General features: G+C 38.4%; 1 protein-coding gene across 5 annotated transcripts in view; it reads right to left on the reverse strand.

Annotated features, from left to right (window-relative positions):
* The window catches only part of ZDHHC21 (zinc finger DHHC-type palmitoyltransferase 21), a 79250-nt gene that overhangs the window by 23497 nt on the left and 43032 nt on the right, over window positions 1-12721 (reverse strand). For all 5 annotated transcript variants that reach the window (XM_066368194.1, XM_066368193.1, XM_066368190.1 and 2 more), the window contains exon 6: window positions 5409-5525. In XM_066368194.1, coding sequence (XP_066224291.1) covers window positions 5409-5525 — 117 coding nt within the window. The remainder of the gene's footprint in view (window positions 1-5408; window positions 5526-12721) is intronic.

Genomic DNA, 12721 nt, shown 5'->3' on the forward strand with positions numbered 1-12721 from the left:
GGTATTCATTCCAAGAGCCCCAATAGGTGGCTAAAACTTTGGACAGTATCAAACCCTATATATACTGTATCTTTTCCCATTCATACAAATACTTCACAGCTATATTTTGGAAAATCTGAAATGTCAGAATCACTACTCTTGCATTTTGGGACCATTATTAAGTAAAATAATCTCATGTGATACCTGCTAACTACAAACAGCTACTAAATGACTAATAGGTGGGTATCATATACACCATGAACATGCCAGACAAAGATGATTCATGTCCCAAGTGGGACAGAGTGAAGCAGGAGAATGCAAGATTTCATACTAAGCATGAAATCAGAATTTACAATTTAAGATTTATTTCTAAAATTTTCTATTTAATACAGTATTTTCAGACCATGCTAGACAAACCCTGGGTAACTGAAACCACAGAAAACAAATCTTCAGATAAGGAGACTGTAAATCCTTTTAAAAACCAATAAATAAGATAAATTTAACTTTATGTCCAACTCAGAAGTGAATGCTAAAATTTGAGAGTAGGGATTCTTAAAAGATCTTGATGCTTTTGCTTCCAAACCTCGCTTTCTGAGGTTACTAAGACTGCTAGGTCAGAGGAAACTGTTGCCCTCAGTTCTAAACCCCGGATGGCCCTCACAAGAACCTCGCACCCTGGGCAGCAAAGCTCCCTAATGTCATCTCCACTTTTTAATCAGAAGAAATTGGGTAAACCTGAGAAATACTATTCCAGGGGATATAAATATATTTGCCAATGATAGTGGTAAACTCAAAAAGGGGAAATTCAAAAAATACAAGCATAGGCCCTGGCCCGTTGGCTCAGCGGTCGAGTGTCAGTCTGGCATGCAGGAGTCCCGGGTTTGATTCCTGGCCAGGGAACACAGGAGAGGCGCCCATTTGCTTCTCCACAACTCCCCCTTTCCTTCCTCTCTGTCTCTCTCTTCCCCTCCCGCAGCGAGGATCCATTGGAGCAAAGATGGCCCGGGCGCTGGGGATGGTTCTGTGGCCTCTGCCTCAGAGGCTGGAATGGCTCTGGACAAGACAGAGCAGAGGGACACCCCAGAGGGGCAGGGCATACCCCCTGGTGGGTGTGCCAGTTGGATCCCGGTCGGGCGCATGTGGGAGTCTGTCTGACTGCCTCCCCGTTTCCAGCTTTGGAAAAATGAAAATATAAAAAAATTTTTAAAAAATGCAAGCATAATCTGGGAATTCTGACATGACTTCTGAACGAACTATAAAGAAATTGTGACTTACTTTATAATTGAATCACTACTTTATAATCACTTTATAATGAATCAGCAACTTTTATTATAGCCATCCTAGTGGGTGTGAAGCAAAACCTCATTATGGTTTTGATTTTCACTTCCTTTATGACTAATGATGTTGAGCATCATTTCAAGTATTTATTGCCCATTGTATATATTCTTCCATTTAGATCCTTATCCTATGTTTTAATTAGAATGTCTTTAGTATTGAGTTATATGAGTTATTTATATATTCTAGATACAAATCCCTTATCAGACACATGATTTGCAAATATTTTCTCCTTTTCTGTGAGCTCTCTTTTCACTTTCCTGATAGTGTCATTTGAATCGCAAAAGTTTATAGTTTTGAATAAGTCCAATTTATCCATTTTTTTCCTTTGATCATTTGCACTTTTGGTGTCACATTTAAGATACTACTGCCAATCCAAGATTTACTCCTATGATTTCTTCTAAGAGTTTTATAATTTTTATAATTTTAGATCTTACATTTAGATCAATCTATTTTTAGTTAATATACATGTACGTGGTGTGTGGTAAGGGTCTGATGTCTTTCTTTTGCATGCAGATATCTAGTAGTTTCAGCAGCAATTCTTGAAAAGACATTTTCTTCCTCCATTGAATAGTCTTGGCATCCTTGTTGAAAGTATTTGTTGATAAGTGTATTTGTACAATTCTGGACCCTCACTTCCATGTCATTTATCAATATATGTAACCTTTTAACATCACAGTTTCTTGATTACTATTGCTTTACAGAAAATTTTGATGTATTTTTTCTTTCTTTTTTTTTATTGTGACAGAGACAGACAGAGAGAGACAGAGAGAGGGACAGACAGACAGGAAGGGAGATGAGGAGCATCAATACTTCATTGCAGCTCCTTATTCTCCTTAGTAGTCCACTGATTGCTTTCTCATGTGCCTTGACCAGGGGTCTACAGCAGACTGAGTGACCCCTTGCTCAAGCCAGCGACCTTGGGCTCAAGCCAGCGACCACTGGGCTCAAGCCAGCAACCTTGGGGTCACATCTATGATCCCAGCTCAAGTCAGTGACCCCGCACTCAAGTTGGTGAGCCCGCACTGAAGCCAGATGAGACTGTGTTCAAGCCAGCAACCCCGGGGTTTTGAACCTGGTTCCTCCATGTCCCAGTCTGACACCCTATCCACTGTGCCACTGCTTGGTCAAGCTGATGTATTTTTTCTTACTATACATTTCTTTTTCATTGATTTTATGGGTGTGACATTGGTTAATAAAATTATATATGTTTCAGAGGTACAATACTATAATACATCATCTGTATATTGTATTGTGTTCACCACCCTAAGACAAGTTCACCACCCTTTATATCCTTTATACACCTCCTTCCATTCCCCTTCCCTATGGTATTCACCATACTGTTGTCTGTCTATAAGGTTTTTTTCTTATTTTGCTTAATCCCCTCAATTTTTCCACCCAGTCTCCCTAATCCCTCCCCTCTGATAACTGTCAGTCTATTCTCTGTAACTATGAGTCTGTTTCTATTTTGTTCTATTTTGTTTATTACTTTTTTTAGATACGTGCAAAACAATGAAATGAGACCACCTTCTTACGGCATACACAGAATAAACTTAAGTGGATTAAAGACTTAAATATTAGACTTAAAACCATAAAAATCCCAGAAGACTACATAGACAGTAAAATCTTAAACATTTCTTTTAGTAATATCTTTTCTGATATATCACTTCAAATAAGGGGAAAAAAAGTAAAAATAAACAAATAGGACTACATCAAAATAAAAAGCTTTTGCACAGCAAAGAAAACCATCAATAAAATGAAAAGACAACCCACAGAATGGGAGAACATATATACATCTGATAGAGGGTCACTATCCAAAATTTATAAAGAACTTGAAAAAATCAACACACACACAAAACAAACAAAAAAAATGCCCCTCAACAATTCAATTAAAAAATGGGCAAAGAACCTGAATAGACACTTCTCCAAACAGAACATACAGATGGCCAATAAACTATGAAAAGATGCTCAATGTCAGTAATCATCAGAGAAACGCAAATTTAAACCACAATGAGATATCACCTCACACAAACAAGTGCAGGTGAGGATATAGAAAAAAGGGAACCTTCCTCAAAAAATTAAAAATGGAACATATGACCCAGCAATTCCACTTCTGTGAATATATGCAAAGAAAGCCAAACACTGATTCATAAGGATAAATGCACCCCCATGTTCACTGCAGCATTATTTACAATAGTCAAGATTTGGAAGCAGCACAAGTACCCATAAGTAGATGAGTATATTAAAAACCTATGGTAGGCCTGACCTGTGGTGGTGCAGGGGATAAAGCGTCAACCTGGAAATGCTGAGGTCGCTGGTTCGAAACCCTGGGCTTGCCTGGTCAAGGCACATATGGGAATTGATGCTTCCAGCTCCTCCCCCCTTCTCTCTCTCTGTCTCTCTCTCTCCCTCTCTCTTTCCTCTCTAAAAATGAATAAATAAAATAAAAAAATAAAAAATAGAAAACCTATGGTAGCCTAACCAGTGGTGGTGCAGTGGATAAGAGCATTGACCTGGGATGCTGAGGTCCCAGAATCAAAACCCCAAGGTCACAGGCTTGAGCCCAAAGGTCGCTGGCTTGAGCCAAGGGGTCAATGGCTTGGCTTGAGTTACTCCTCCCTGGTCAAGGCATGTATGAAAAGCAATCAATGAACAACAAAAGTGAAGCAACTACGAGTTGATGCTTCTTATCTCTTTCCCTTCCTCTCCCTCCCTATTCCCCACTCTCTCTCTCTCTCAAAAAAAACAAAACCCCACAAAAAAACCTATAGTACAATTACATAATGGACTACGATTCAGCCATAAAAAAAAGGAGCTCTTACTCTTTGCAACAGCATGGATGGACCTGGAAAGTATTATGATAAGCCAGGCAGAGAAAGACAAGTACCATATGATTGCACTTATATATGCAATCTAATAAACAAAATATACATTTCTTTCACTTAATATATTCTGGTAATCATTTAAGTTTTCATACACAATATATACATTATACATAATATAAATATAATACAAATCTTTCTTAACTTGCATGTTTATTTACATACATATAGTCTCTACAAAATAAATTTGTGAGAAAAAAGTACATTGAAATTTTGACACTGACAATTTGCCCTTCAAAAAGGATACACCAATTTACATCCCACCAATAATATACGAGAGTCTGTTTACCCTACATCATCTGCAATGCCACGTATTATCAAACTTTTAAATCCTTACTTAATATTTTTCTCACTTTATCTTTTTTGTTGGGCTAAATCCCCTTTAGCTAATATGTACACACACACACAAAAGATTTAGTTACTAATAAAATGTTTCTACCAGCAACTCCTTTTTTTTTTTTTTTTTTTTTCTTTCTGAAGCTGGAAACGGGGAGAGACAGTCAGACAGACTCCCGCATGCTCCCGGTATCCACCCGGCACGCCCACCAGGGGCGACGCTCTGCCCACCAGGGGGTGATGCTCTGCCCCTCTGGGGCGTCGCTCTGCCGCGACCAGAGCCACTCTAGCGCCTGGGGCAGAGGCCAAGGAGCCATCCCCAGCGCCCGGGCCATCTTTGCTCCAATGGAGCCTCGCTGCGGGAAGGGAAGAGAGAGACAGAGAGGAAGGAGGGGGGCGGGGGTGGAGAAGCAAATGGGCGCTTCTCTTATGTGCCCTGGCCGGGAATCGAACCCGGGTCCCCCGCACGCCAGGCCAACGCTCTACCGCTGAGCCAACCGGCCAGGGCCACAACTCCTTTTTTTAATTTACTTTATATAATAGCTTAAAGAAGAAAAAAGAGATGTTCAAGGTAGTGCTGTTTGTAATACAGAAAATGATAATTGCACACTAGATCCTGATCAACAGGAAAAGGGGTTAATTATGAAGACTATAGCTACATATAAATACTTTAATTTTTAAAGGCAAGATAAAAAATTGTATGTACATTCTGTATACTGATCATAACTACTTTAAAAATTACACAGGCATATGGAAATGGGAATAAATGACTAGAGGTAATTTTGTCCTCTAAACTTTCTATAAATTGTTAGAATTAAGTTCATACTTAGGCAATATGTTCATAAACATAATACTTTACATTAAGAATATACTTACAGTGATGATGCCAATTAGCTGAGTATAAAAGAGTCCAGTTATTCCAACTAACATAGTAATGCCCATAAAGGCAGCTAGTCTCATTATGGCCAATTCATGTCTAACGACAAAGAGGTCCTATAAGAAGAAGAAGAAAGTCTTAAAAACAATTCAAAAAGTTATGTATATAGTTGCAGTAATAATCAAGAATTGAGCCATAACATTTTTTATTCTAATCTTGAAAAATGTACTCTCTCCCCTTTTTTAGTTTATTTCACTTAATCAATATATTATCTTTAAATTACAAAATAATTTTTAATTCACAGCAGCAAGCTAAAAAATAGGACTTTACCATTCTACTGTGTCAAAAAACCTTAACCCAAAGGTTGAAAATCAGCCCTGCTCATTTACTATTTACAGCAAAAAACCTCCAGAAAACAACAGTATAGAATCACAAGTAAATTTTATTATTGCACTGCTAGCACCCTTAAAGTTCAAGTGACCAAGATACCCAGAGATTATGTAACTTAGTCAAAATGACAGGGGAAAGTAAACGACAGGATCGTATGGACAGTCCTCTTTAAGCTCACTTCATTCACCTATCCACTTACCCAACCACCACTTCGAACATTATGCTATGTAGTAGAAATGTAAAAATGATAAAAGATATGGTCTGTGCCCTCAAGAAGTATGCAGTTTATTTATAGAAGGAGCTCAACTTTGCAAAACGCAATGTGATATGTGGTGTAACAGCAACGCACACAGAGTACTGCATAAAGGAATGTCTAGATGGGAGGGAGAAATGGAAATGCTGTGAAGGAAAGCTGATTTTCTGAATCAGGGGATAAACACGAGGGTCTTAAAAGTTAACCAAAAAACTCACAGTGAAAAAACAGGCAAACAAGGGGAAGCATTTCATTTACCCTCACTGTACCAACCAGACATGCCAGAGGAACAAGAGAATGGAAGAACAAAGACGTCTCCTGAAAACCTGTTACTGCCAAACTTTGTACTGTAGAAAATGGCCATAGTGGATAAAAGCAAGATATGAATGCTAAGGACCCCCAGAACATAACTAACCACATACTTTTATATTATTGATTCAGGTTATCACAAAGGTATCCTGGTGGCAATACATAAAGCAGGGAGGTCTTTGAACATAATGCACTTGCTTGAAACAAAAGAATTGATGTTTTTCTGTGTATCACAGTGATCAGTGATCATCCATCGGATTCAAGCAAAAATCTGATTCCACACCCAAATGACTCAATCCATTAACCTGGAAAAACTTAAAATTCACAAAGACATTTAAGGTGCCATATAACAGTCAAATATTAGGCAGTTATTTTAAAAGCTCCGTAAAAAAAGCCTAATACAGAATCCTTACAAAAAATGTAAAGATGAAAAACTGGGACTATGAATGATAATAAAAAATTTAAAAAAACACATACGATAAGTTCTGTTTGAAAACACAAATTACAAATTGTCCCAACATGATTAATCATTAATTTGAGCATAGCAAGCATTTTGTGTTTGTTTATGCGTGATTTTATCTGTGAGAAACCCTAGATGAACACAAAAAGCTGCAGCCAGCTAAACCAAGCCATATTAAGAATACATAAACACATGCATACCCCCAAACATTTACCAGTTACCTCAAGTTATCATAAACCACACTCATCTACAGCTGGTATTACAACTAAGCCTCCAATTTCAGATGACCCACCTTCTATCATTTCACAATAACTCACACACTGTAACCCTTCTCATACCCAATTCCACAAGAAAATTTCAGGTATATTTTAAGGAAAAGTGCCATGTTCATTATAGTACTTATGTATTTCATAATTATTTAACATGTAGAAAACAGTGCTGCTGTTTTTATTAGGTTCCTACCCTATTAAGAGTCACAGTTTTTGACAGTTGTACCTCCAGTTTTCCATAAGCCCTGTGCTATATTCACCACTTGAATTTTGTATAGTGGGATGAATTTTAGGAATATATAGTGTTAAAATAGAGTTTGCTGTAATAAAATACAAGATATGACCAAATAAAAGGCATCCTCTCTTCTCCCATTGAAAAAGACAAAATTTTTTTTTTTGCTAACTAGAATTTGTAAAAGTTAGGAATGAAGAGGAGACTAAAATATCTACAGTACTTATATTACATTTATTCACTTGGTTATATACTTATATTTAAGAGAATTTGTAAAAAAAAAATACTTTAATTGAAATTGGTTTGTTTGTTTTTTTAAGTGAGAGGAGGGGAGAGAGAGAGAGACAGATTCCTCCATGTCCCCCAATCAGGATCCAACTGGCAACCTCCATCGGAGGCTGAATCCCAAATCAGCCGAGCTATCCTCAGAGCCCGAGGCCGACACTCAGACCAACCAAGCTATCCTCAGCACCCAGGTCCAATGCTTGAACCAATCAAGCCACTGGCTGTGAGAGGGTAAGAGAAAGAGAAGAAGGAGAAGGAGGAAGAGAGGCAGATGGTCACCTCTCATGTGTGTCCTGACCGGGGATTGAACCTCGGATGTCTGCATGTGGAGCCGACTATTCCCTGAGCCAACCAGCCAGGGCCTGAAATACTTTATCACCTTCCCATTAAAAAAAAATTGTATTCCAAGTTTACGCACACACCACCATAGTTTGAGTCAGTTAACACAGTTCTCCAGAGCACAACATCTTCTATTGAATATCTTAGATTTGTTTAGATCAGGGGTCCCCAAACTTTTCCCACAGGGGGCCAGTTCACTGTCCCTCAGACCATTGGAGGGCCAGACTATAAAAAAAACTAAACAAATCCCTGTGCACACTGCACATATCTTATTTTAAAGTAAAAAACAAAACGGAAACAAATACAATATTTAAAATAAAGAACAAGTAAATTTAAATCAACAAACTAACCAGTATTTCAATGGGAGCTATGGGCATGCTTTTGGCTAATGAGATGGTCAATGTCCGGTTCCATATTTGTCACTGCTAGCCTAACAAGTGATATGACGCGCTTCCAGAGCTGTGACATGTGTGTCCCGTGTCACCGGAAGTAGTACTGTATGTGAGCTATGCCACGCTTTGCGGCGCCGCCACATACAGTACTCCAGGATCCTGTGCTCCTCTCACTGACCACCAATGAAAGAGGTGCCCCTTCCGGAAGTGCGGCGGGGCCGGATAAATGGCCTCAGGGGACCGCATGCGGCCCGCAGGCCGTAGTTTGGGGACCCTTGGTTTAGATATAGCACTTTTTTAATCAACAAGTTGGCTTGGGACATTTTATGCAAAATTACAAAAACCAATTTGCTATTCAAGATCTTTACTATATAATCTGTATTGTGGCTGAACTGTTTGTCCCCAAAACACTCTCAGAATATCATTATATTTAGATATGGCCTGTAAAGAGGTGACTAAATTAAAATAAGGTCCTTAAGGCAAGCACTAATCCAATCCAATTGGTGTCCTTATAAGAAAAGGAAATTTAGAAATAGAAAGAGATATCAGGAATGTTCAAGCACAAAGGAAAGACTATGTCAGAGCAAAGCAGCCAGGTTGCCATCTGCAAGCAAAGGAGAGAGGCCTCCAGAGAAATCAAACCTGCTGACATCTTGATTTTGGACTTCCAGCCTCCAGAACTGGGAGACACTGTTGTCTAAATCGCCTAGTCTCTGGTATTTTATGATAGCCCTAGCGAACTAACATAATAAGTGTATGTTTTCATTTCTTCTCACTTTCTGTTAAGAAATGTGTTTATATTCTGATAAATGCATTAAACGTTAAGTTCAATTTAGAGAAAAGTTACACCACCCTTTCAAGAATGAGAACATCTAAAACCACAGAGAAGCTATCATCTATATTTCTGCCCTATCACATTCTCTCCCCCATCCCTACCCTAAAGGTAAGGGCTACTGATTCATTCTTCATATATTTTGGATACTATTATGTTTCAATTGCATATTATAAATAACTTCTCTACTCTGGGTCTACCTTTTCACTGTATTTATAGCATCTTTTTATAACCTCAAGTTTCTAATTTTAATGCAGTCCAATTTATCAATCTTTTCCTTTAATGATTTTTATTTCTTATTCAAGAAATCTTTCCCAACCCTGAGGTAACAATGACATTCTCAAGTATCTTCTAAAGTCTTTAAAAACTTCATGGGCCCTGGCGGGTTGGCTCAGTGGTAGAGCGTCGGCCTGGCGTGCGAAGGGTCGGGTTTGATTCCCGGCCAGAGCACACAGGAGAGGCGCCCATCTGCTTCTCCACCCCTCCCCCTCTCCTTCCTCTCCCGCAGCCGAGGGTCCATTGGAGCAAAAGATTGCCCGGGCACTGGGGATGTCTCCTTGGCCTCTACCCCAGGCGCTGGAGTGGCTCTAGTCGCAACAGAGCAACGCCCGGGATGGGCAGAGCATCGCCCCCTGGTGGGTGTGCCAGGTGGATCCCGGTCGGGCGCATGCGGGAGTCTGTCTGACTGCCTCCCCGTTTCCAGCTTCAGAAAAATACAAAAAAATACAAAAAAAACCCCACAACTTCATAGTTCTGCCTTTTACATTTAGGTCATTAATCCACCTGAAATTGATGTTTATACTTTTAAGCAGTAAAATATAAGGCTTTGAACTTATTTTTACTATTTAGATATCCAATTGTTCCAGGATGGATTATTTCAAAAGCTGACCTTTCCTCAGTGCCTAGAGCTCAAGTACCCATACATGCAGGAGTCTGATGTGGGCTCTTTCTTCTGTTCTCTTTATTTGTTTAATCCTGTACTAATGACATATGCTTTAGTTACTATGACTCTCTAATAACTTCATATCTCGTAGGCCAAGTTATGCCATCTTGTTCTTTTTCAAGAATGTCTTGGTTATTCTAAATAATTTGTATTTCCATAAAAAATTTTAAATTAGAGCTTCAGGTTACAACACACATTCAGACATGCACACAAAAATAACATCTCCATTAAGGTTCACAATTTCCTGCTAGAGGTCTTATACTACTTCTGTCAGAATTATTTCAGGAACTTGCTGTTTCTTGATTCTATTACAAATGGTTTTGCTATAAATTTCATTGTCTAAAAGATTGTTTGTAAGCATATAGAAATTGGATTTTTTTAAGTGTTGGTTTGGAGTCACACAAAACTATCTTAAAAATCCAAAAACAGGCCCTGGCCGGTTGACTCAGAGGTAGAGCGTCGGCCTGGCGTGCAGAAGTCCTGGGTTCGATTCCCGGCCAGGGCACACAGGAGAAGCGCCCATCTGCTTCTCCACCCCTCCCCCTCTCCTTCCTCTCTGACTCTTTCTTCCCCTCCCGCAGCCGAGGCTCCATTGGAGCAAAGATGGCCCGGGCGCTGGGGATGTCTCCTTGGCCTCTGCCCCAGGCGCTGGAGTGGCTCTGGTCGCAACAGAGCGACGCCCCGGAGGGGCAGAGCATCACCCCCTGGTGGGCAGAGCGTCGCCCCCTGGTGGGCGTGCCGGGTGGATCCCAGTCGGGCGCACGCGGGAGTCTGTCTGACTGTCTCTCCCCGTTTCCAGCTTCAGAATAATACAAAAAAAAAAAAAAAAAAATCCAAAAACATCTATGGATAATTCATTTACACAATCATATCATCTAAGAGTAATGAGTTTTCTTTTTTTTAGAAGTTACACCATTTTTTCAATTTCTCTTGCTTCACACTTCACTGACTAGAACTCTTAGCACTATATTTAATAGCATTAATTTTTAACATGCCTTGTCCCCCAGCTTGGAGGAAAAGAGGTCAACATTTCATCATTAAGCTATAGTTGCTGTGTTGTGTTTTGGGGTTTTTTTTGAAACCTTGTATCTCAACAAAGCAGTTTTTCTAAATCTGGTATAACATGAATGGATGATGAATTTTAACTCTGTCTTCATACACTGATACACAGTCTTCAAACACATGATCCCCACCCCAATTTGTTAATGTGATAAAACATACTGACTGATTTTCTAATATAAGAACAACCTTTCATTTCAAAGATAAATTCAAATTCATCAGTCTGGTTATTATACATAACCAGATTCAGTTTAGTAATATTTAATATTGCTAAAATAAGCTTTTTATCTATGTTCATAATCAAACTAGTCTATAATTTTCTTTCTCTTATTATCCTTGATAGGTTATGCATCAAATATATGCTATACACATAAAATGATTTTGAGACACTTTCCTCTTTTTTATTCTTTTAAAGAATTTGTATGAAATTGGAATTATTTACTATCAGATGCGACAGAGCTAGAACTCACTGGTAAATATATAAATATTAATATTCTTTGCATAAAATGTTTTAACAACTCATTATTATAGGATTATTCATGTTTCCAATTTCTTCTTGAAGAAAGTTTCTTTGTAAAGCTATACTATGATCAGGAAAGTAAGCAATGTAAAGACATCAACTATTCAAACTGATGTTTCAAATACTACTGTATTAAAAATACCCCACCAGTGAAGTATGTACTCTGCTGGTAGAGTTTTTTGTTTTTACTTTGTTTTGATTTGCAGAAATTGCTAAGTAAGCTGTTTCTAAATTTCACAGAGAAGAACACTCCTATATAAAAAGAACAAGGTTGGAGGGTTTGCTCCACTGCATGCACTCTCAATGGGGTAGTATCGCCCCCAGGAGGAGAAGGTTGGTTCTTAAAGAGAAAAGAAAATCTTAAGCTATTACAATGGTTTGTGGCCATATACAAATCAATCCTACTTGCCAAATTTTATTCCTTAGTATTTAACTTTCTAGAGGGAAGGGGAGAAAATGTTTAAAAATTCTCCTTAGTGGAGCAATGATAATGAGAAACAAAATTAGAAACACTTCTCTACGGGATAACAAGATATTTATAAAACTACAATTATGACAGTGTGGTATAACCACAAGGATAAACAAATACACCAATGGACTAGAAAAGAACCAGAAACAGATGCACACATATACAGCTGCTGGGTTTATGGAAAAGACAGCAGTGCAAAGTGGAAAGAATTATTTTCTCAACAAGTGGTGTTAAATCAATTGGATATCCATCTGTGAAAAAATTAAACCCTGACTCCTACCTCATAAGAATCACAAAAATCAATTCCAGGTGGAAATATTAAAAGTATAAAAGTTGGAAGATAATATATGAGAATTATATGGATAACATGGGCATAGAAATAGACTTCTTAAATTGAACCCGAAAGCACTAACCAAAAAGGAAAAGAATGATAAGCTGGAGTACATTAAAATTAAAAACTTCTTTTCATCAAAAAATATCATTAAGAGAGTGAAAAGGTAAGCACAGAGTAAAAGAAATATACAACATACATAACCAAAAAAGGGTGCAAATGTTAAACA

The sequence above is a fragment of the Saccopteryx leptura genome, chromosome 2, assembly GCF_036850995.1.
Source record: "Saccopteryx leptura isolate mSacLep1 chromosome 2, mSacLep1_pri_phased_curated, whole genome shotgun sequence".
Taxonomy (NCBI): Eukaryota; Metazoa; Chordata; class Mammalia; order Chiroptera; family Emballonuridae; genus Saccopteryx; species Saccopteryx leptura.